We start from the raw sequence: 25806 nt of genomic DNA, 5'->3' as shown, positions 1-25806 counted from the left end.
GAGTTTTTGAGGATGACAGTGGGCGCAGTGGCCACTGTAAGCAGAGCTGAATAATTTTATTCTCATTTATCATCCTCTGCGTAGACCTGAGCATCTTGCCAGAACCAGTCCCAGTCCAAGAATAACTGGTTTGTTAGGGTGATGGAATCTCGTTTTAAAGTGTGTGGCCCAAAAAGCTTCAGTTCATCTATTTAAGGGGGTAGGTGAGAAGTTGGATCATGGTCCTAAAATCTAGGGAACTGCGTAGGCAGTTTAGATTAAACTGCATGTGCTTTATTGTTTAGTCAGAAAGCAAAGCATAACTTTTCCCCACCTTACAAAATGGTCTTTTATGGGGCCGAGGAAAGGAGGCCAACACTTATTACTGTTTTTGTATGATATTTTCCCTGCTTTCTTGCTAGAATTATTTTTCCCATAATGTCTAGGAAAACACGTTGGTGCCTGCCCTGGAGTACAGCTGAGAAGAGAGCCAGCCACACCTAGATAAATGAAACTGAAGCCATTCTCTGATCTTTGGGACATCCCTAGGTCCACCAAGCACACATGAGAAGTGGTGCTTGATCTTCTCAGCCTTTTCCACCTAACTGTAGAATAGGAGGACATGGCGGGAGCCAGTGAGTTGGGCCCAGTGCTGGAAACCTGAGAAAACTTTGGAGGCTGGGACTCAGAAAACCTGAAGTCAGAGCTTAGTTTGGCATACATTTTGTTCAGCAAAAAACATTATTCCGAGGTTGAAATTTCCTCTTTAAAATCCAGAGGTGCAATGTAGAAATGGACCCTTTGCTCATAAAAAGCAACATGAAATTCAATGTTACAAGAATCAGGGCTCCACCTGTCTTGGAGCCAACCAAATAGTGAAGACAGAGAGACCTTGTCTGCTGTCTTCTACTTTTTTAATCACAAAAATCTAATATCGCTGAACAAGGAGCTCCCAGCATCTTAGATTCTCTCTGGTGCCTTATCTCCATAAAATCCTCATGTTCTTCGTTGTTCAAATTAACTGGCTGGAGAATAGATATCTATTATCTAAACAAGTGTTAGGCACATGTTTGAGGATGAGGGAGATAACATTGCATGAGGATTCAATTCATGTGTGTGTGCATGTATGAAACAGAAAGAGAGAAGATATAAAGTAGACCAGATGTGGTCAAAGAGGTACTGCACTCAGTATATGCACAAATACTTAGATTGCCATGCTTTTTCCAAGTTGTTTCAGGTCATTTCTAGACTTTGGATGCTCACTAAGGAAGCAATCAGATTTATTTATTTTTACTCTGTTTAGAAGGTGATGTGACCAGTTACCTTTCAACAGAACAATTTTTGGGAAAGGTAAAAATTAATGTATAGGATTGTGTCGGCAAATTCACAAAGACTAGTTCTGAGAGTTATTCTTGTCCATGCTTTATTCAGGCTCAGAGAAGTAGAGCAAGTCTCATGAGATCACACAGTTACTAAGAGACAGAACTGGGATGTGAAGTCAGTTCCTTCTTTGCTAAACCAGAGTTTCCCTCTGCTGGAAATGTTTACTACTTAAAAACTTCTACAGATACCTTCAAGAGCTTCAGAGAGTCCTTTCAACCTGCACAGAGCTAATGTAGGCTCTCTATGGAGGCAGTTATAGTGGTTTTGATCTTGCAACCCAAACTGTCTAGAATTTGGAAAGCCTATGGAAGACATGGGTTTTGGCTGGCATCATAACATTTTGGCAAAGAATTTTGGCCCAGACATCAGACAGTCTTGGGTTAAAATCAAACTGGTGGTGAAGTTGAGACAACTACCTCACCTTTCCAAACCTCAGTTTCTTCATCTGGAGAGTGGGATGGATGTCAACATCTAGTTCACAGAGTTGCTACGTGAATTAAATGAGATGTAGCACGTAAAGTTTGGCCTGGGGCTTGGCATAGAGTAAACACTCTGTAATGATTTTTTATTGCTGTTGTTGATGATGGCATTATTTTTAAAAATTCTTATTTCCTCACGTGGACTAGGATGCAAAGTTTCAAAAGAAAATGATAAAAGGGACGACTGATGAGACATAGAGATAATGATGGCAAACCCACCCATTGTTATGCATGAACTGCATGAACAAGGTTTGTCAGAAATGTTTAGTGAGTTTTTCTGTCCCTCCAGGCTTGGACTGGGCTGATCTAGGCTGCTTCCTTATTGGTGCAGTGATCCCAGTGATCTTTGGGCCCTGGTGTAAGTTTTCCCCTCGCTTTCCATTAAACATAAAAAACAAACAAAAAAACCCACAAAAAACAAAACCGACTTTCCGTGGAAGAGGGGCCTGCTTTCTTGCAGAGTATTTACATTTCTATGCCTGTGGGGTCACCTTCACTTGTACTTTTATTGGCAGAGGGATTGGGTTGGGACTCGGTAGCACTGTAATTCTGGAAAAACTGCCTAGTGGCTTGGCATCATGGGGATTTTCCTGGCCCACCTTGTGGAAGGCTCTCGACCCCTTTCCAGAACCTAGTATGTTTTTTTTGCCTACTTACTCACTGCTCCCCTTCCCATCCCATTTCAAACACTGTTTATTTTGTTTTGAGGTACTGGACTTGACTGTGGGTATCAACAGTAAATTGTGTTTTAAGTGTAGGAAATAATGTTGAGGAAAGAGAGCCCTTCCCCAGACTAGAATGCAAATAGGGGGAGGGCAGTAGAATAGGAGATAATGGGAAAAGTCAGGCAAGGCAAAAATGATGGAAAAATAAAACTAGTTAATATGAATTTGTTGGGTAAATAAAGGATATCAGTTTTTCACACCCTCTTCTATGGCCCTTCTGTATAAATGATGATATATTGAGTCCTTTGTGCTATAAAAGAATATGAGTAACACCACCTTTCATGGCACTGGAAGGTCAAGTGTGCTTGTTGAACTTAGTTAAGATCAGCAAATGAGCTGGGTGTATATTTTAAGACCTGTTGACTCCCAGTTCTAATTCTATAAAACACCACTCAAGGCACTAGGGATAGCAGGTTATAAATTCAATAATATTATTCTTTCTTCCTTCTTTCCACACTTCATCCCCTCTTCCATTTTATTTTATTATTTTTAGCCCTTTCTGTGTTTGAAGCATTGTGCTGGCTGGGGAACTTTGAGGAGACAAAGACCAACAGGACAGATTCTTGCCCACAGCCTAATGGGGGAGACGAACACATATATTAATAAGAAATTTTATAGGAGTGACAGAAAAGCACTGTAATAGACTCAAACCCATGTACTAAGGGGGCTGCCAGTGAATTCTGACTAGGGTATCTGGGACCATGATGCGAGAAGAAAGATGATCCAGGCAAAGCCTTGCTGGAGGAAGGACACAAAGAGAGTGTGCTTGGGACTGTGGAAATGGCAGCGTCTATTGTGCCCAAAGCTGTGATGGAGCTGGAGTTAGAATCTCCATGGGAACCAGCATGGGGAGCACCTTGCATGTAATAATAAGGATATCAGTTCCATTCATGTAACTGGGAGGAGCCACTTAATATTTTTGTGCAAACACATGACACAATAAAATACATTTTATATAAAGGTCTCTAGGAGCTTTTGTACGGGATATACAGAGTGTGAAGAGGCTGAAGTTTGGACAACAGACTGCAGGGATATTGTGTGGTCAGGTGAGAGCAAGCAGCCTGGAGTAGGGGTGGGCAGTGGGAATGGAAAGAAGGTGTTGAGATAAACCAATGTTGCTCAGTCTTTTGAATTTCTTTGACTACATTCCAGTTCTAGAGTATTTATGTGAATACCAAAGGTATTGAAAAAATTAGAATATTTTGATAGACTCCAAACCATGCCCAACAAGACACAGTTGCTAAAATGCAGCAGTAATTACAGTGGAGTGATTAGTAGCACAGCCACTTTGCTTGTCACTTGGTGTCTCTAGAGCAGGGCACTGCTACTTGAATAGAGTAGTTCTCTTCCCAGAGCTCACTCTCGAAATTACATTTGGGGCACCAGCTCTCTCCTTTTACTCACAGTGACACCCTGCCTTACACTGCTGCGTGATCCATTTGGTAAATTATTCAGTCTGGTAGGTATGTTCATGATAGTAATATATGCTCAGTTTTAGCACAATTTTTTTTTTTTTGAGATGGAGTCTTGCTCAGTTGCCCAGGCTGGAGTGCAGTGGCATGATCTCGGCTCACTGCAAGCTCCGCCTCCCGGGTTGACGCCATTCTCCTGCCTCAGCCTCCCGAGTGGCTGGGACTACAGGCACCTGCCACTAAGGCTGGCTAATTTTTTTTGTATTTTTAGTAGAGACGGGGTTTCACCGTGTTAGCCAGGATGGTCTCGATCTCCTGACCTCGTGATCCGCCCACCTTGGCCTCCCAAAGTGCTGAGATTACAGGCGTGAGCCACCGTGCCCGGCCTTTAGCACAATTTTTATACACTAATCAGGATTGGGTGGCTCACCTTTAAAAAGTGCACCAACGTGCCATGACTTTGAGAACCACTAGTCTTGCAGAAGTGTTTTGGAGCCCACGTTTATAGCGCTTGGCAAGAAAATAGATGGCAGAGGTGAGAAATGGGAAAAACTGAAGAGAATTTTGAGAAGTCTAGCCAATGTCATAGACACTGTAGGAAGAGAAGGGGCCATGTGGGTGGGCGGGGAGTAATCAGTTTAGATGTAATGTGTTGGGCTTGATAGACCTTCAAGGTAGAAAAGCCATGTAGGCTCTTAAAAGATTGTGAGTTTGGTATAGAGAAATCAGGACTAGAGGTTAGCAATTTGTTACCTGTCTGCATAGAAATAAACTTCAAAACTTTGGGAATAAATTATTTGCCTTGGGGAGGGGTCTAAATTGAGATTTTAAAAAAATGGGCCTATAATATTAATTAGAAGAAGGGTTATATCTAAGAGAAGGATAGAAAAGGAGAAACCTATGAAAGAGATGGAAAAATTATAGAGGCAAGAGGAGAACCAGGAAGGCACATGCCAAGGCAGAAGACATTTGAAGAAGACAAAGACTAGTGGCATTAAACATTGCAAAGAACTGGAAGATTCTAGGAGAATGTCAAAGAAGGAACTTTCTCATCTTCTTGGACTATTTGAAACAATGAACAATGGTCCCTTCTCCCCAGACCCTGCGTATTTGCACATGGGATTGAATTGATCATAGATGAGATTCAGTGGATCCCCAGTTGGCAGGAATCCAAAACTAAGATTGCTGTAGGGATTTTGAAAATTTAATGCAAAAATCACAAATTTTCCCAACTTTGACTTTAAAAGATCTTAACAAAAGTGAATAAATACCACATGAAATTTTAAAAGGTACCCAAACAAAACTAATTTCACGGATAACAGTAATATGCTTTTTGCAAACGTCATTGGAATGTTTCTATAGTTAAATGTAAAATGGACCAGGCCACATTGAGGGATTTTTTTTATTAGGAATAAAAGCAATAATATAAAAGAGTCTGACTAATATAAAAACTTACTATTATAAACTTTTAAGTTTGCTCTATTAAACTGTTAATGATGCTTTAAAAATATTATGATATAATTTAATGTCTTAAATTCTAGGTCTTCGGGTAAGATATTTTCTTTTCTCATGAAATGTTTAAAGCCTATTTTGTCAGTGAAATGCAGCTGTGGTGTGGGGGCCTGAATGTATGTGTGTCTGATTGTATGGGTTTGAGTCTCACCTGGTTGCCTGGTAGCTGTGCACCACTGAGCAGACACCTTACCCTCTCTGAGCCTTCATTGTGAAGTCTGGGACAAGTCTCAGTGGTATGTGCCCTTCAGCCGACTTAAGTGATTGGCTGTGGACATTAACTGGGGTGATGGGAATGGGTTAAAGGCCAAGATGCGTGTGAAAGCTGTTTGTAAACAGTGTAAATGACATTGTTATTAGGGGCAAGAACTTGAATAGAAGAAAGTGAAGTGTATGCCATAAACCACTTTTCAGCAACTAATTCAGTGAATATATTCTTTGGGAACGATAGCTTAGTGGTTCTCATTTCTACCCTTTAATAGTTGTATGGCTTTACGTAAATTGCCTAACATTTCTGTATCTCAACATCTCTATCTTCATCATGAGGCTCTTGTCAGAATTGTAAGTTATAGCATGAAAAATTCTCAAAAACATGGTCTGGGCCATGATCAGCACTTTAGAAATGATAGCTACTTCCACCATTGAAGTGTCATGGAATGACTGCCTTTGCCATACTTTAAATTAAATGGACTGTATGTATGGCAATTTATTGTCAACACCTATGAAATGTGTTTATTCTGAATTTTTCTCAGGGTAGACAGTGGAAGGGCAGAAGAGGTGACTGCTGCTTTTCTGTTAAAGATGGGAAACCCTGGTACTGTTTGGGGCTTAGGAAGATGAGTTGCTCCTCTATTTTTTCTTTTCAAAGCTTCGCCTGCTTAACTCGTGCCAATTTACAAACACAGTGTGGTTTTCTCAGTGAGGCCCACTTGTCCTCTGCAGTCCTTGCCATTAAATCAGGAAGTGGCAGGTAGGAGGCAAAAATGTAAAACTAGTGACCAGTGGGCCTGCTGAGCCTGAAGCTTCTGAGTCCTCTCCATTTTAAGAGTGTGATGTGGCCAGCATCCTGCTTTCCAGCAAACCACAGGCACTAGTGCATACCTGTGGGATCGGGCCTCCTTCTAGAAAGGGCAAGCCCAGATGAACTGGTGTGACTGGATTTGGACATGTAGGCCCTGCACATTCATACAGCCTTCTGTGCTTGGGACTAGAAGTCCTGCCAACTCCTCTAAGAGCCTGCTGCTTCTTCTTCTCGGTAATAGCATGTTCTGCCTTGTAGTGTAGTGAGTTGGGCGAATTCACGTCTTAAGGGATGGTGTCTTAAAGTGTAAGAACCTCGTCGTGGTCATCTCCGTCAGCTCCGTAGCTTCAGCAAGAGGTCCACAACCTTGGGACTTGAGTGGGAGTTAGACTGGAGTTTCCTGTTTATAGTTGGGGTTGTTAACACTTGGGATAGCTCCCCCCCAGAATGGAACTCCAAGTTCCAAAACATGATTCTCCCAGAAAGTTTATCACAGAAGGTCAACCTCCTCTATAAAAGACATCCTAAATAATCATTACATAAACACTGTCTTTTTTTTGAAAGGAATGTAATCACATTTGAAAATATAAGATCATATTGATATTTACATCTGCTCTTATTTGTGATAAAAGGAACATTCCCTTTTATAGAAGTAGACTGTTGTCAAAAGCAGAAATGTCCCCGACAAGGCAGGAGGTATAGACAAGGAAGGTTCTGGGACGATCTGGCTTCCACTTTCAAAAAGTCACAATGAAAAATGTCTCCTGAACCCTGGAGCTGGCATTCTCCAGTCATTTCCAGCCCCTTTCAGTGAGACTAACTCTGAAATCTTGACACAAGCCTTCATGTTTATATTAGGTTTTGGATGTTAGCTCTGTTGGCTTCTGGTAGCTGACTCTGTTGAAAATTATGTTTTTCTTTTAAGGACAAAGGCCTTATTGTATGTACATGTCGTGTAGTGTAATGAGCTTTCTTTCTTTCTTTTTTTTTAATGTTAGGTAATGGGTGGTACTGACCTACCTCTGCCAAATGAGAAGTTCAAAGATCTGTAAACTAATGGGCAATTGTAAGGTTTCATGCAGGTAACTCAGCGAGAGAAAATGAGAGGGCGGGATGGGTGGTATCTTCACTGACCACAGCATGTCCCCCAAATGCCCTGCTTCAAGGGAATAGACATAACATGACTCTGGGTGAGGATCTGCAGATAAATGATGGTACCCAGAGACACTTCAAAGAGAAGGACAGAATACAAATAAGGAAGATAATGATCATCGCATTTTAACTTATAAAAACACGCCTTTCCAAAACAACTCTTGTATTCTTGGTCACATATATAGTATTTGACCAGATGATTTTTCATGGCTGCTAATGCTGTCGGCATAGGCCAAGCACCCTATTTTTAGGCCCTGTGTGGTCAGTTGGCCACTCTGGTGGCACTACTGGCCTCTTTGGCTGTGGGTGACCTCAGGAAGGCTATTTTTAGTAGGGACAGCTTGGCCCATGGAAAGGAGGTATGAAAACCCAAAGCTGCTCTTCCACTTCTTTGGGCCTCTATAAGAAACATTTTTAGCATCTTTTATTTTTATTTTTATTTTTTGTAGGACAGGATCTCACTATCACCAGGGATGGTCTCAAACTCCTGTCCTCAAGCGATCCTCCTGCCTTGGCCTCCCAAAGTGCTGGGATTACATGAGTGAGCCACCACACCTGGCCAGGATCTTGATCTTAATTTCTTCCCCCTTTTCTCCTTTTAAAAGCCTATTTTCTGAGGTTCCTCTTTGAGGCATGTCTATGGACTGTAGCAATAACATTAATGAATGACATTTTCATTCTTCGCCATGTTGATTGCTCCATATCTTATTAAGAGATACTGGGGGATCCAGTTTCCATTATTTTCTAATTGAACAGAGCCATTTGTGCCAAGATACTAAAATTGCTCCCCCTTTGCTCAGAGAGCAGAGGCTGCTCCGCATCAGTGGCCTGTGGGGCTTGCAGCTTCTGCCTCCGGTAAAGCCTGCCTCATTTTGTTCCTTTACCGCCCAGAAATTCATGAATTCCAGAGACACTCACAGCCTGCTGGGTCTCTCCTGCTTTGTGGATTTATGGTGTAAAAGCAGTAGCATCAAGACATTCACATAGCAGTGTTTCTTTTGGTCTCAGGGGAACACTATTTTCCTGAATGAGAGAACATGAAAGATGAAGCAGATATTCTCCCACTTGGGAGCCGCTATGCCAAAACAGTTAAGGTCTTGCCTTGGGCTTGTGTTTATGCCCCTTGGGGGGAATGGGGCCCATTAGACTTGAGTTGTGGTAATTTCCTGTTTTCAAGCACATGTGAAACAATGATTCTGGTGCCCAGTGGGACCCACCAGAGGTCAGCTAGCTGCAGCTCCATTAGCACATAGATGAGTACCAGGATGAAATTCCTTGTCCCTTAGAGGTGACTCAAATCAGAAGTTGTGGAAGAGCTGGCTGGCAGGGAAGGGGGCAGGAATCTACCCTTTTTGTGCATCTCATTAGTCTAGGGTGGCTTCTGTTGGAGGAACCAGCCCTTTTATCTCCCTGCTGGGATGTGCTGGAAATGCATATACCAGATGGTGTTGCTTCCTTTTCCTCCATGGGTGCATGTGTGTGTAGGGGGATTGTTAAAAACTGTGAACTTTTTTTTTGTTTCATATAAACCATATACTGACTAAGGGCAAAAAAAATTTCTTAAATTACTTTACATGCTAATGGGTCATGTTACACAAATCTGGAGTCCCTAGATTTTGGAGTTATGAAATTTTTGATAGTTGGCTGATGTTGACCTATAGGAGCAGCAGTTTTATGTGGTTCAACCTAATGTATGCTTTGAGGACTTTAGACTTTTTCAAGGGAGATATTTATCCTCTAGGTTATTGCAAGGGATATATAATCCTCCAGGTTATTGCAATGTACCTGAATGAGGGGGTATTTAAATTCAGTGTGAATTTGCACTGGGTTCATAAACTAAAGCCAAAATGTGGTGGCATAGTAAAAATGCCTCTCAATCTGTGAACCTCCAACTGAATTAATGGGCTCTTCTGTATATATCCTCAAGACCCCTCTGAGGGTGGTGGGACTGGGGGAGGGAGGGGAGAAGCAGCGCTCAGCTTAGCACATGGTAGGAGCTCTGCAGGAAATGTGGGAATGGCATTGCAGGACTGGAGTAGGCAAATGATTGATTGATGGTCATTAAACTCAGCACACATTTATTGAGCATTTATGTTAATAATATCCTGAGGCATTGCAAGACAGGAGCAGTACTTTTTACATGAAGAGAAGGGGATTAAATTATGGTTGAGATAGTTTTGAAGTTAGATGTCTTTTATTGCTTTAAAGTTCTTTGAAAATTGATTAACTTATACAAGCCAGAGATATTAACTCTTGTTTGGAATATTCAATTAGTCAGAGCAACCTGTTATTCCTTGACTGTGCCAGATTTTATAAGTTTATGTGTCTGTGTACATATATACATATATATATGTATTTATATAACATTTGGATAATGGTTTTAGTCTGGAAACTACCCTCTATCATTAGAATCTTAAATGAAAGTGTGAATGAATGTGTGATGAAACTAATAGTTGTGTATGTGTGCTGGGGGCCCATACAATGGAGCCTGAACACTAGTGACAAGGGGCACACAATTCTGTTGCCTGATGTATCCCCTTCCCTGGGCCTCTGCCCCTTCCTCCCTCAAGGAGCCAGTTTGGCTACTTGTCTTCTCTCATACAGTTGTAGGTCATTAACAAGTCAGTGGTTAGAATTTTGCCTTTAGTTTTTTCTGTTATCCCACCAGGGGCCCAGCAGTGGTGGCTCTCAGATTTTAATGTGTGTAAGAACCACCGGGGAAGGCTAAAAAATGCAGATTTCCTGTGTCCTGGTCCAGAGATCCTGATGGAGTAGGTCTGGCTGGCTCCTGTGCAGACCAGGGAAACTCCATTTTTTTTTTTTTTTTTTGAGACAGAGTCTTGCTCTGTGGCCCAGGCTGGAGTACAGTGGTGCGATCTTGGCTCACTGCAACCTCCACCTCCTGGGTTTAAGTGATTCTCCTGCCTCAGCCTCCTGAGAAGCTGGGATTACAGGTGCATACCACCATGCCTGGCTAATTTTTGTATTTTTAGTAGAGACGAGGTTCCACCATGTTGGTCAGGCTGGTCTCGAACTCCTGACCTTACGATCTGTCCACCTCGGACCCCCAAAGTGCTGGGATTACAGGCGTGAGCCACCACACCTGGCCAGAAAGCTCCATTTTTAATAAACCCTTCCAATGACTTTTATGCAGCGGCCAATTTTTGAAACACTCTTTCTACCTGACATGTAATGGAAAGAGAAGGGTATATGAATATAAACATAAACATATATGTTTATATTTAAATCTTGGTTAGGTACAGTTGAAATTCTGTTATTGATGTAAAACTTTATAATAGGTCAACTATCATTTACATAATGTTGCTTTCGTGGAAATTTTACACAATTATCTTGCACATTAGCTGTCTTTATTGAAGTGTTCTTTTCCTATTCATGTCATCTTTATCAAAACTCCTTTAGTCACCCAATCAGAATGAACTCACTTGTTCCTTGAAGACTTTATATTGGTTACCTTTTTATTATACCCTTACTCCTCTCTCCTCTAAATTTTTATTGATTAGTTACATGACTTTCTCTTCTACTGGACTTGAAGCTTCTTCAGGGTAGGAATAGCATCTAATTCTCATGATCAAAATATCTAGAACAGCACCTTGCAAACTTTAAGTCTTAATAGATATTTTGCGAACAAACACTGTATTCATAAATTGGGGATAGTCCAAACTTCATTTTCCTCAAAGCCACCCTGTGAGGTAGGGCCGGCATTCTTAAGAAACCAGCTTCATAGTTGAGCTCATTAAGGCTCAGAAAAGAAAAAGCAAGGCGAAAGTCCCACTGCAATCAGCGAGAATTGGGACTGCAATTCAAGTACCAGAATTCTGTCCCATCTCAGGCAGAATCCACAGAGCTCTTTCAGAGAATGTCACCTAACCACAAGGGTTGAAAGAATACCCCCCGGGGTCAGTGAGAGAGACCCAGCAAGTAGCTTCCCTGGGGATTATGTTTTCAACAGTCCTTGCAGTCCAGTTAGGTAGGGTCCTGCCTGGCGCCTTTGGGTGGGACAGGCTGACCCGCTGGGCTGCTGCCAGTCTCTTCATGGAATGGATTCCCACAGGGATACACTCTGTTTCCTGTGGTCTTTCTGGGATGGGTAGCAGCTGCAGGACGAAGCTGACGTGACGTTATGTTTGTTGCTTCTTCAGCATGAGCCAACTAGATGGAGCAATCTGACACAAAACCCAGGGTTTTATGACTGACCTAGTGGGCCAGCCGCATCTGGAGGAACCAGACGCAAACAATGCGGAGTTGAGGGCCAGGTGAAGCGGGATCCAGCTCCCCACTTCACCCCAACCCCTTCGACTTCTCAAAACCTCTGCAAGAAGCTGTTTCCTTCGGCTGGCAACTTAACAGCCAGCAGGTTCCTTCCTTGTGCGGAATAAAGCCATTCTGGGAAATTTTAGTTTTCTTCTCTCCCTTTTGCTGCCCTGTTTCTGCCCACACCTTTCTTTCCCTGCTGAGAGAGAGTGTAAAGTCAAGCCGACCAGGCTCTGATTCCCATCACCTTCACAGAATTCTGGTCATGTTGCCGGACAATTTCCCATACTTCAAATGGGTATCCTTTAAACTTTTTTTTTTTTTTTTTTTTTAATTAGCCTGGCATTCCGTTGTTCCAGGGATTCATCTCCATCCTTATTATTTTTTACCATGTTATTTTCTTTCTTTGTCATTAGTGCAGAAATTCCATGATGTCACCATTCCCCAAGTTTTGTGTCTAGTTTTTCTCAGTCTCAGCTTTTAATTCTTGAGTTCAGCCTGATACTGAAATATACAAAAGGCATTACAGCAGGCTGGCTGTTCCTCCTCCATGCAGCATGGCGGTTAGACATTTGTAGGGATGAGCTTGTCCAACTCACCTTATTTTGTTGTTGTTGTTGTTGTTCTGTTTTGTTTTGTGTTAGGCTTTTAGAATCCTGAAGTCACGGTTTTTAGTTTTGGTCTCTAGTGATAAGCAGAAAAGAGGGATGAGGAAGGGGCTTTACTGGCCCAACCAGAAACAGAAACTAAGAACCCATGACTGTATTCTCTCCCTTGGACACCCCTCAGTGTGCCACGTGGAACTGCTATCTAGGCAAAACTGGATCATCTGGTGGAGAGCTGGTGGAGACCCACCTGTGATCTTGACCCAAGGCTCAAGAGAAGGATTACTGGGTTAGCTAACGGGCTAGCTTGGAGCAGTGTCAAGTGTTCAGGTGGGGGTTAGTAAATATTTTTTTTTTTACTAATGGTGATGTGCTGATATAATTTAGCCTGGTGAAGATGATGCCCAGGGGAAACTTTAACAGCCTTCTAATATGTGGGAAGGAAATATTATGTTGAAAGTACAGAGAGGAGTACTAATCCCAAAATTGCAACACATTGCTAGCTTGTTTCTCCATTGACCTCTGTCTCTTGCTTGCTTCCAGACTTGAGTCCCAAGATGGTTGTGGGGTCTTGGCTTCTCTGCTTCTTGGCCAGTGCCTGCCTGTATGTGTAGACTCTTCCCTAGATCCTTGGATCCTAGTTACCCTGCTGTAGATGAGTATCACGGTCCTAGCTTTGAGCCACATTTTTTGGCATGAGACATAATTATAAGAGGCCTCTGACTGTGGACTCTGTTCACTCCCAGGCTTTGGCTTCAGGACTCAGTATAACAGAGAAGAAAAACTTAAATTGAGAGATTTTCCCTTTCCCTTTCTTTCTATTACTCCCAAGTGTTTAACGTCCCCTCTGCCACACACACCCATCTGTGATACTCACCCAGCCTTTGGTCACTAAGCTCTAGTGGGTCTGTGCCCTCTTCTGTGGGGACATTGGTCCTAGACCTTTTCCCTGGAATTCTTAGCTCTTCTAGCCAACCAGAATTTTCCTAAACTTAAGTCAAATCAGATTTCCTCTGAGACGTAGGTTGGAAGGTGTGATAATTAGTAGTAGTGGGAGTAAGGAGTGGCCAGCAGTAGTCTAGGCAGCCTCTCCTGTGAGCCTCAAGTAGTGGGTAGCAACCCTCCCAACCTGGGGTATCTTGGTTGCTAAAATACCTGGCACAGTGGCAGGTGCTGATAGAAGGTGACCTCTGGTGGTCACTGAATTAATGTAATGACTGCAGCCAGGGTCACTTACAGTTGTTCATGCACACATTTATGTGTCTATGTGGGTAAGGACTCATACATATGGCGCTCTCTCAGCATTTGTGTGATGGACTTATAAGAATTATGTTTTATTGGTTTATTTTTCTTTTTGGTGGATCTTCCTTATCTTTTCAAACTTTAAATATTTGAGGGTCCCAGGATTCAGCCAAGACGTTTTCTCTATTTATATTCATACCCTAAGCAATTTTATACAGATGCATTGCCTAAAACCACTGGTATGCTGATAGTTTCCACATTTATGTTCCCGCACACCCACCTCCAGTCCAGCTGCATCTGTCCACATGTCTACCTGGTGTCTCCACGTGGCTGTTGAGCAGGCATCTCAAACTGAAAGTGGCCTGAATGGAGATCTCCTTTGTCACCACTCCTTAAACCTAGTTTGCTCCAGCCAGTGACATCAGCTGCATGGCTCCATTTTTTCAGGCCATCCATCAACCATGGGGTCCTGGATTCCTCTTCCTCTTACATCCCATGTTCAATTCATTAGCACCTTTTTCAGTATAGTCTTGAAAATATGTTGGGTTATTTCTAACTAACTGTTACTTCTCTTGACTTCGGACAATATGTTATCCACCAGTGACCATTTGAAAGTATACAAGTTATTTGACTTACTTGAGCAAAATCTTCCCGTGGCTTCTCCTCTCACCCGGAATCCAGTTTGAAGAATAACCACTGCCTACAGGGCCCTGCACGCTGCGGCTCCGGATGCCATCTTGGCCTCAGCTCCCAAAACGCCCTCCTGTCTCACTGTGCTCCAGCTGCGCGCTGGGCTCCTCCTCACTCCTGCGGGATACCCAACCCCTTCTCCACTGCAGCTTTACTTTTTCCAGTGCCTGGAGCACACATATCCAATATATTGACGTATTTTCCTTCCTTCACTGAGGTGTAGGAGTAAATGTCTCCTTAATAGAGGGTCTTTTCTTTCTTTTTTTTTTTTGAGGGGGGAGGACGCAGTCTTGCTCTGTCGCCCAGGCTGGAGTGCAATGGCGTAATCTTGGCTCACTGCAACCTCTGCCTCCTGGGCTCAAGCGATTCTCCTGCCTCAACCTCTTGAGTAGCTGGGATTACAGGAACGTGCCACCAGCTAATTTTTGTATTTTCAGTAGAGAGGGGGTTTCACCATGTTGCCCAGGCTGGTCTTGAACTCCTAACCTCAGGCGATCCACCTGCCTTGGTCTCCCAAAGTGCTGGGATTACAGGCGTGAGCCACTGCGTCCGGCCTAAAGGATCTTTTTCTGATCACTGTCCCCAACAGCCTCACACCTTGTTATTCTGTTCCCTTGTCCCACTTGATTTTCTCAGAGCCCTCCCCAGTGCCCATGAGATCATGCGTGGGTGTGTTCCCTGCAGTTGTCCCTGCTAGAACGTCAGCTCTGTGAGGACATGGCCTTCCCATGTTCATTTGTACCCTCAGTACCTGGGACAATGCTGGGCTCATTCAGTGCATATTTGTTGGGCGGATTCATCTTTGCCATTGGGTTTAATTTTTTGATTTGGTAATTTGAAGATCTAACGATTTCTTTTCCCCAAAATAAATGATGAACTTTTCTTTGTACTCTAAACTTTGCTTTTTCTGTCATGATGACTTGCCCTTTTCATAGCTTACATTATTTTGGGTATCAGTTTGATGGTGGGAAAACTAAACAAATCCACTGAAAGATGAAAAGTCGTCTCCAATGAGCACTAGTGTAATCATAACAAACTGTGCAATGAGCAATATAATTCTAGAATAAAATTATTTCCTGTAGAAAACTGTTTTTTAAAAATAGATATTACCACTCATGGTAGACTTGGTAGCGTGATAATTATTGGTTTTAGAATGTAAGTTAAAATCCAGTATGTTATGTTTTATATTTTACCTAAAACATAGACGAAAGACTAGCAAAGTGTGTTAAATATTACAATTTCATAGAGCAAGAAAATCATGGCACAAGATAAGCACCCATTATTTTCCTATGATATATGTGAAACAAACTGTTCTACTGCTCAAAATACCGGGTGAAGGTGCTACACTTCACTTGGAGCGCACTGGAATGTCATCATAGGAGATTCATTTGTGAATTGTCAATCTCCAAATGCTGACAGATGTAGGTCAGATTCTGTCTCAGTGAGATAATTGTTTAACAGAACTTTTTAAAGGCTCATTTCAGTGGACCATGAACCAAGAGACTTTGGATGATTTCAAGGAGTTTGTGGCAGTGGAATTTGGTCAAAACTGACGATTCCTGCCTCGCGTCTGAGCTTCTCTGAGCTGGTAACCAGCACTTCTTGCCCCTCATGTTGCAACATGGGAGGTGCCTGTGCTGTGTTTATGCTTTAGTCTCTCTCCCTCTTGGATTGTAAGCTCTTCTAGGGCAGAAGATGTGTCTGATTTATATTTTCTATTCCCATCAAAACCTGGCATAGTGCCTGGCCTGCCGTAGGGGCTCAAAAATATTGGTTAAACAGATTCGTGGATTTTTAGTCAGATAGATCTGAAATCTGCAGTGATTAACCTGCAGAAAAATCCAAGTTTATAGCCCCATGCCACATGTTTCTAATAGCCATTTGTTTTTCTGCAGAAACTTTTGCCTTATTTTAGATATGCTAAAGCTTCTGGAAGCCGTTTTGCGATGGAACCCTTGTTAAAATTAATGATTAAGGGTTCTAATTATGGTTGATATTTTCCTTTTAAAAATGGGCACATGTTGTGAATCCCTTCAGCAACAAGTTTATGTCGATAATGTTTTGTGTGTAATTGGCCACTCTCGTTTCTTTATAATACCTTAATCTCAGAAATGGATTATTTGCAAATCTGGCTTTCTTTGATGGTTTAATGAGTTTGCAAATGGACACTAGTGGATTAAAATTACATTCTAAACCGAGGAAATAAATCTGTGGCTTCTCCAGTTTTTTTCTGACATCTGCATGTGACCCTTGGGAAAGCTTTGGTGAAGAGAACACAGTGCTAATGGCCTTGGTGAATGAGTCAGACAAACCTTAGCTCACAGAATTGCCTTCATACAGGGGACGCTGTCCAAGGCTGACATTTTCAGTTCTACGAACTTCTAACCAGCTAGAGAGCTCCTATTCCCTTGCTTCCCTACCTGACATTACTTGGGCTAACTGGACAACCTGGTACCAATGTAAATATAGCTTGGGAGCAGAGATCTTTCCAGCAACTGAGATGTCACCCCGCTCTTACTGTTACACAGAGGGAGGACTGCAGGATCCAGCTCTAAAGCTGATCGGCTTTTCGTCCCAGGGGTACCTTTGAAAGGCTCTGTGATTGCTGGTGGTCAGGGTCAATTGTGCAGATGTCTTTAAGAGTGTCTCACTGGTGACCAGAAAGTTGCTTTGTCAAAATGACAGATGGGCTGTGAGTGGCTCCTCTGCCCTGCCTATTCCCATGGATGTCAGCTCCATTTACTTGTCAAGATCAGGTATTTTTGTAACTCCCAACAGCGCGTGGGCTTTCACGGGGCAATCCATGAAAAATCTTCTGTTTCATTGGCTCTGTGGCTTGTTGTTGACCCACAGGAATGAGGGACACCTGAGGACCTGGTGGGTTCAGTGTAGGTACGTTATCCAGGAAGGACACATGTGCTGATGACAAGAGTGACAACCTTCCAGGGCTGGCCTCACAAAGATGTGGTTTTGCCACCACCAATTGCCAAGGGAATCTAAGACATTTTGTTTCTGTGATTTGTACGTGCTCACTCTTCTACCCTTGACAGTGAGTCATTTTTATGCATATTTAAAAGGTCCATTGAGTCATCTTTCTTTTGATACCAGACAGCCCATCTTCCTATATTGCAGTAAGTCAAGAAAGGGGCTGTCAAAATAATATCTCCAGCTATCACCTTCTTTAATGTCAGGTCTCAAGCTTTCCTATGGAGTTACCTAATATTATTACCACTTTTAAACTCTTTACCCCCACTCCCCACTCCCTCCAAAATCCCTGCTAACCTGGCCAGAAGATTCTGCACTGTCACCCCAGGACTGGAAAGCCCCACTAATGCCTTCTGAGCCCTGGATCCTACAGGTAGTTGGAGTTGGACCCCCAAAATGTGGTTCATCATCTTCTACTTAGTTCAAAAGAACTCACCAGAAAGGTATAAAAATATTCATAGAATTTCATCACCCCTTTCCTTTTTGTTTTCCTTTTGGGCAGAGGAAGAAGCAGATTTATTATTTATCATGTGCTGAAGGGCGCCCAGCAGTGTAAAACAACCAGAGCTGTTGAGGAGGCAGCCGGGCCTCCTGCATGCAAAGCCGCATTGCTTTGCAGGGCTTCCTTCTCCTTCACCCCTGGCCTGCAAATTCTTCCCAGGAGTCTTTTGGAAGTGTTCTCTGCAGCACCGACCCCATCCCACATCCCAGCTGTTGGAGTCTCTTCTGTCAGGAAGAGAGAAGGGTTGACTGAGGCATTTGGGCCCAGTAAAGGCAGGACACCACCATGAACCCTCTCGGTTCACATGCCTGGCAGAGTGAGATGCAACCTACCTGTTGTTTTTTTGGTTTGCTTTTGGGAACAGAGCACGGTGGCAGAGCTGCATCTGTGGCAGGGCCCATGGGACTCGATCCCTGGCTCTGCGTGTTCCCTCCATTCCAGTTACACAAATGTGCCGTTGCCAGCAGACCCTTTGCTTATACGACGTGCAGTCTAATAAAAAACAGGCAATGCTACTCTCTTTTGGGCTACTATTTTTATTTGGTGGTTTTTTTTTGTGTGTTCTGCCATCTCTAATGTTTTGGTTCTATTTCAAAATATGAGTAAACAGAATGAGGAGCTGTTTGACACTGCCCTGTTTTAAATCAGACTTCTACTTGAGCAGCCAGGACACTCTAATGGCCTGTGTTTCTTTGTTCCATGAGTTTCTTGAAAAAGCCAAAAAAAAAAAAAAAAAAAAGCCAGACCTAAACCCTTAAACAGAATAGAACCCAAAACAATCCCTCCAACAAACTAAAGCCCATTAAAAAAAAAATGGAATAGTTAGGTAACGTAAATATCAGAAGGGCCTCCTTATTAATCCCCCATTGCCTCTGCTGGCACATGTCATATTTTCAAGGTATAGGATCAGGAGAACACTGTCATTTAGTGATGTATTAGGGCCATATATCATCAGAACATCATCTTTGTAGGGGATATGGGTACTAAAAGACACGATTCTGGCCAGACAGAACCGCGGGGGTCTTACTTCTTTCCTCCACCCCCCTGCCTTTTTCTTTAATCTCCCTCTGTTTTGTGTTGCAGAGAAGTGAATTTCTTCATGGGATATGACTTGTTGCAAAATAATCGGGGGGCCCCAGTGGGCTTCATAAAGTCTTTTTAAATGTTCGGGCTTCAAGGGCAGCTTTGTTCAGAGTTTGCACTGTGAGCTGGGCTGGAGGAGGCGGTGTTTGCCAGGGCCTGGGTCTCTGGGGTAAAGACTCGTTGAGCCTAGACAGGAGGGAAAAAGAATAACACTCCCAGATGGAGTGCAATGAATTGCGTGATGTTCTTGCAAGACATTTTAACATTAAGTCTACAAAATTATGGCCGTGGGATGCTGCAAGCCTCCCAGGAGAGTACACCCTTCTGCTCAAATCAAAGAAGAAATGAGAGGACTTGGCAGGTTTGGGTCCAGGTTTTGGTCAGCCTTGCAAATGACCAGGCACTCAGAGACTGGGACTTGTTTTGAGTTTTTAAGTCAGAGACTTAATCTGTCTTTCCTAAAAGGCACTATTTTTACTTCTGTATTCAAAATGAAACCATAAAGCACCAAGGTTTATAAAGGTCTGAAAATGGGGTGCTTAACAAAGGCAAGCATTTAAATTCTTAGTTGCAAGGGAAAGGTGGCTCACTTAGCCTCTAAATGAAGCTATATAGCACACTGATGAAATCATAGGCTTTGATATCAGAGTCCTGCATTTGAATCTCTGCCCTGGCTAGCTATGTAAACCTGAGTGAGCCGTTTAACCTCTCCGTGCCTCAGTTTTCTTACCTATAAGATGTGGTGGGAGGTAAATCAGTGCCTTCTTCCGGCTTGTTTGCAAGGGTTAAATGACAAAATACACAAAACATGTTCAGCATGGTGGGGCATATAATAGATGTTCTATAAATGTCAGGTGTTATTATTCTTAATTGTCCAGCAACCTGCCTGAAAACAGTATGTTACTTCATTGTTTGGTTAGAGATGGATCAGCTTTGTTTGTGGCCCTGACTATGGAAGGGATTTGCAAAAGCAGTGGAGGTTGGGGTTGCAGAAAGGTCTGGAAATGCCACTTTACGTTAAAGGCTTGAGGTATATCGTGCAAAGGCCACAGTTGACACCTCCCATCTCTTGGACTAAACTCAGTTGGGAAAGAGGTCTTGGGTGAAACCACTTCTTTCTGCTGGGGAGTTTGGGTCTTTTGTCCTTTCAGCTTCATGTTCTTCATCTTAGAGATGGTTTTCTTCACGTTGTCTTTCTATTTTTTTTCAAGTTCTGTTGAGTTGAGAGACATGACCCAGAGCCTTGGACTTGTACACTTAGGGTTTGTGGCTGCCCAAACTGCCTTTTATTTTTTTCTTCCAGATATTTCTGTGTAAGAGTTATGGGGAAGTCAATTTTACTATCAGTAATGAAGAATGAGCAAGCAAAAGCTTAATTAAAATAATAAATCATCAATCAAATTTAATACTGCCATTGGCAACCACTGGGCTATCTCAGGGCCCCCCTACCCATGCTCCATTATTATTTTCCAAGAGACTGAGAACAGACTTTGTCCAAAGGAGACAGGCTGGAGCAGGTACAAGCTTGCATTCTCTCCTCTCTGTGAGTTCATGCTCGTTTGCTCAGGATTTCCCCTGACCGAATGTTCTAGAGAGGTCATCACTTCATTTTACAATTTCCAATGATCAGAACTGCTGATAAACAATGAAATCTCACTGGGTTCAGTGGCTCACAGCTATAATCCCAGCACTTTGGGAGGCCGAGGTGGAGGATCACTTGAACCCAGGAGTTTGAGACCATCCTGGGAAACACAGGCCTTGTCTCTACAAAAAAATAAAAATAAAAATAAATTAGCAAGGTGTGGTGGTACATGCCTGTAGTCCCAGCTACTTCTGGAGGCTGAGATGGGAGATCGTTTGAGTTTGGGAGGTTGAGGCTGCAGTGAGCCATGACTGTGCCACTGCATTCCAGCCTGGGTGATGGAGCAGGGCCCTGTCTCAAAGAAAAGCAATGAAATCTGGCCCATTTGGGTCTTTGGTTGCTGCCAACACAGTTCTTTTTTCAGCTTTTGTTTCCATCTCTTCATTCTAGAACCTTGGCTTAAAGTCTGGTCTGCTTACCCAAGTCCTGGGTAATCCCTTCCATGGCACCTCTCATAGGTTACCTTGTACTAGGGCAGAAACGTGGCAGGAGACCTCTCCTGTTTGGCCCAGGTGGCCTGTCCAGAAAATCTGCAGACTAGCCTAAGTACATACTAGTCTATTCCTAAAGTCTCAACAGCCTAGTGGAGCTAACCTAATTTGAATATGATACTTCTGTACATTTTACTGCTGTGCCTTACAAACTAACCTTCCCAGCTGATCCCATGAGCCAGGCTGGGAACTGGGTTCTGTTCCCAGGTCCACTGCTAGCTGCCTCTTAGAGGGATCTGAGTGAGACAGCCTCATTGTGTGCCATTTCTCCATCTGCAAATCTTAAGAAACCTGCGAGGATTAATGAAATAGTGTCTACAGAGATCTTTAGATGAAAGGTGCTATGTAAACCTAAAGTATTATTCTTCTTTTTATGAGAAGTGGTATAATATTGCCTGGGAGAAATTGTGACCTGTCTTCAAAAGTGCCAGAAAGTTCTCTTTGGCTCTTTGGGATCTGGAATTGGGTTACAATGGGGATACTTCAAGGAGAAGTTGACCTCTTTGACTTCATACATAGACTAGAAATTCCAATAAGAATATACACCCTGATGTGGGATCAGCTTCCCCTGCTCCCTCCTCCTTGAAACAAGACACCCATATTCCTAACAACAAATTCCTATTTGAGCCATCTTGAGACTCTCCACATGGAACACTATTGTGTAAGTTCTCTGATAATAAAAATTTGAGTAAGCATCAAAGTGTCCTATTTGTGCTCAGCAATGGTGATGGCTTTTGAATCAAGGTGAAGCTCTCTTTCGTGCTTCTCACTGTGCCAGAAGTTACACCGCAGTGTTTGTGTGATTTGCTGTTGTCTGTTGTCTTATTTTCCCCAAGAGCTTGTAGGTTTCTGGAGACTAGGAACCTTGCTGCATGATTTCTGTCTCCCTCCCGCAGCACTGAGTATAGTGATACGTGTGCCAAGGCTTTGTTTTTCAGCTTTGGAGCCTCCACTGCTAAGCAACTTTCCCTCTCAGAGTCGCCAGGCTGGGGGATCTATCCCAGGAAATTGGCTATTTGGGATGAATGTGGGTCTACCCCCAGGGGTATTTGTATTTTGGTGGGGAATTCTTGAAGGCAGCAAAATCTGTAAGCTCCTCCCCAAAAAAGACTACCGGGATGGAATAACAGGGGACTCCGCCACTTTATTCCCAGCAGTCACACTACCTGGCCCGTGTGCTTCACTGACATATTGAGTATTGTTCACTCGGGCAGAAAAAAATACCACAACCTCACAGCCTTCTTGGTTTCCTGAAAAAAGATCTGTCACTTTGAATTTGCTAGTTTGCCAAATGACAGCTGTTTGCCTCCCAGGCAGGCTTTACTGTCATCAGAGACAGGGATGGCGGGAAAATAATGCCATCATCTAGGGGAAGGGTCTTGTGTTGATCTGCCACCTTCAACATCGCTAACCAAATGGACGATCAGCAGGCAGACACGAGGTATTTTCATTTTCACTCTTATTTCAAGAGATTTGTGATGGTGTTTCACAGTCTAAAAATAAAGGATCCGCCCGCAGACATTTCTCCCTCCATTACCCTCATCATATTAGCTGCTGTGTTTTCCTCTCCAGATTTTGATTCTATTATTTTTTATTATAAATGAAAGGTCAAGGAATACTTTTCGTATTCCACAATAGGATTGGTTCTGGAAGAATCTTTGAAAAAAAATACGTTCAAGACGTTGGGGCTTGGAATAGAACAGAAGCATCTCAAAAGCACGTTTTTCTGGTTGAGGAAGGCACACAAGAACGTTTCACAGCGGTGCTCTGCTATCTTCTCTGTACCCCTCCGCCCTACGCTCATGGGAGAGCTCATTTCCCTCCCCACCAGACACTGGGAAATACTCCCAAGGCTCTGGCGGTCTCAAGGCTGCAATTCCTGAGACCGGGGACTCTGTGCTGCCATCTCGTGGCAGATCTCAGACACAGCAAGCTGGCTGCCGGAATCCTGTTTGAACTTGGCTTGCGGCGGGAGCTGTGGTTTGGCTCAAATCCTTATAGAGCTTTGTTGCCAGTCATGTTGATTTTTAAAAAATGTTTTACTCCCTATGCTCCCCTTTTCGTTTTTCATGTTGGCACTTCATTTAATGTGCCTCCAGAGGCTACGTTTTGGGTTTTGATGTATTTGATCAATGTTAAAGAATCGGTTAACTATCTTCCCGAAAGAAGGCAGTAATGCAGACAGACGCCTTTGACAACAGGTAGACCACTGGCTGGCAACCCTAGAAAGAGGGACACACGGGAGACTGAGAATGAAAGATGCAGTGAGGTTTATTGCTCTTATTCATTGGTTAGGTTTTTTTTTTTTTTTTTTTTAGAGTATTCTGACCTTTTCCTTGAGTGTATTTTTGCTACCATTTCTCTTGTTTAGATCTGGAGAAGCTCAAACTCAAGCTGGGATTTGGGGAAAAGTGTTTGAGGATGCCAGTCTGGCTTTCAGAGGCATGATAGGCACATCCCTGTTGATATCCAAATTGGAACAACTTTCCTTGTTACCAGAAAACAGCTGGTGTCTGCAGACCTTCCCATGGTTGGCCATGACACAGGCCCCTGGAGTTGCTCTGCTCTCGTTAGAGAGTTCCTGTCTGGAGCCACCAGGAAGGCACCAATCTCCCCTGGGGCCTGAGGGCAGGATCCTTATTTTGTTCTCTTCTGCATCCTGGGAAGTAGCAAAGTACGGCATTTAAATGACAGGCCTCTATTTGTATTCTAGATCTGTGTCTTACGTGACACTAGGCAGGTTTCCTAACCTTGATCCCTCCTCTGTAAGATGGCGATCATTGGGAATTTTTGGTGAAAAACATGCACATAAGATTCTTAGCACAGAGCCTGAACACAAAGAGAATGAGTTCAGTAAGTGTGAGCCAGTATTAGAAAATGTTTCTTGAATGAAGATGTGAATGGAATGAGCCCTGACCTTGAGTCACAGTGGTGACACGTACTGCATGTGGGGATGAGGCAGCCCAGGGGGTGAGGGAGTCCTGAAGGCATGGCTTTGCCTGTGCCACTTCTCACCAGAGCCACTGGCTCAAGAACAAGTGTTTTTGTTTCTTGGCAAAATTGGGAAAGTGAATGGAGTGGTCTTAATTAACCTGTGTTTGAATTTACTCTGTAGCTGCTGGACTCAATTAAGGAAATGGAGCAATCAGGCTCTCACCAGCAATTCCCTGAGCTTTTAAATTTTTTTCTTGCAAGGCCCGGGATTCCAAAGACTACTCCACATTCCCACCAATCAGACACCAGGGCAATGATCAGATATGGCAGTTCGGTACCAATGTGACCGTTGATAGAATATTTAAACACTCCCAGTGTAATCAGAGGGGGAAAAAACCCACTAAACCTACAGCTAAGGTTTAGGTTTGTTCTATGTGTGTGTACAAAAAAAAAAAAAATCCAGATGTGAATCTATAAACCATCTGGTTGGAATAGCTTTTGTGCTGGACTGTAATTACAAGCTATTTATTATGAATCTTGGGATCCTGTTATGGATTTTGACTGGCTCCCAGGTTTCTAAGTCAGCAGAGTTCCTATATTTAAGCGAGTGTGTGCCTTCCTATTTATCAGATCCCAGATTGTGTCATCACTTTGACTGCCCCGAGAGCTTTGAACTCTCTGTATGTGAAGATTCTTCCCTTCAGAGAGGAGATGTGCTTGGGAGTGGACCTTGGCTAAGGCCGCAGCCAGGTTGCAGCCAGGTTTGCTGAATGCATAAAGCCATACAGTCCTGGTAACAGAAGCTCTGTTAATGAAGTTCTTTCACAATTCTCCTGGGGTGGGAGAGTCGGTATAAAATATGGCTTGCAAGAGCTATGATTTTCAAAACGAAGTGACTGTCAACAATACCAAGCAGCATACATACCTGGTGGCTATCTTTGATGACTTTGGTGGGAGTTGGGGGAGATTATCAATTTTTAAAAAATATGTCTCTTTATTGTGAATGGTGACCATAACAATGTATGACCTTTGTAGTTTAAGAAAAAATTATAAAAATAAATCTAAGGGCTGTGCCTTATAGTTAGCCTTGATGCCACCATTATCATGGAGAAAAGGGGGTGAGGGAAGGAGTTCTGGGGAGCGTGGGGCCAGTATGCTTGGCTTCGGATTGTAGGTCTGCTGTTCACAAAGGGACTGTGGACAGCTCCTTATCCCAGCTCAGCCCCAGTGGCCACAGAAATACTCTCCCCTGACAGCAGTGGTTCTCAACCCTAGCTGATCATTGGAATTACCTGGGAGCTTGAACAAATACACATGCCTGGTCCTTAGATTAACCAGATCTGAGCTTCAGGGGGTGGGAGACTGTGGCAGTCTTTGTTAAGAACTCCACAGGGGGTTCTAATGTGCAGCTAAGGATAAGGGCCACTGTATCACAGGATTTTAGGAGTAAATGAGGTCAGTCCCTTGAGGGCACTTACCATATAACAGATCCCAAAAAAAGAAAGAGAGAGACAGAGAGAGAGAGAGAAGGAGAAAGAGAGAGAGAGAGAGAGACTGGATGACTCAGGTCACCCTCCCATCATAAGGACAACCAGTAAATGAAAAAACAAAACAGCAGCAGCAGTCCCTACAGGTGTGGGGTGCAGGTGGCTGTGGATTGATGTCCTTTCTCTGGGTGTCAGACAACTCCTAGGACA

The 25806-nt window shown here is 43.1% G+C and overlaps 2 protein-coding genes across 4 annotated transcripts in view; both read left to right on the top strand.

Annotated features, from left to right (window-relative positions):
* The window catches only part of BMPER (BMP binding endothelial regulator), a 244370-nt gene that overhangs the window by 5213 nt on the left and 213351 nt on the right, over positions 1-25806 (top strand). The window lies entirely within an intron of this gene.
* Positions 22742-24547, top strand: LOC115830899. The gene has a single exon (XM_030796376.1). It carries the CDS (start codon positions 22776-22778, stop codon positions 23349-23351), a length of 576 nt encoding a protein of 191 aa, XP_030652236.1. The 5' UTR covers positions 22742-22775; the 3' UTR covers positions 23352-24547.

Source organism: Nomascus leucogenys, chromosome 17, assembly GCF_006542625.1.
Source record: "Nomascus leucogenys isolate Asia chromosome 17, Asia_NLE_v1, whole genome shotgun sequence".
NCBI lineage: Eukaryota > Metazoa > Chordata > Mammalia > Primates > Hylobatidae > Nomascus > Nomascus leucogenys.
This window is presented reverse-complemented; position numbering and strand designations above follow the sequence as displayed.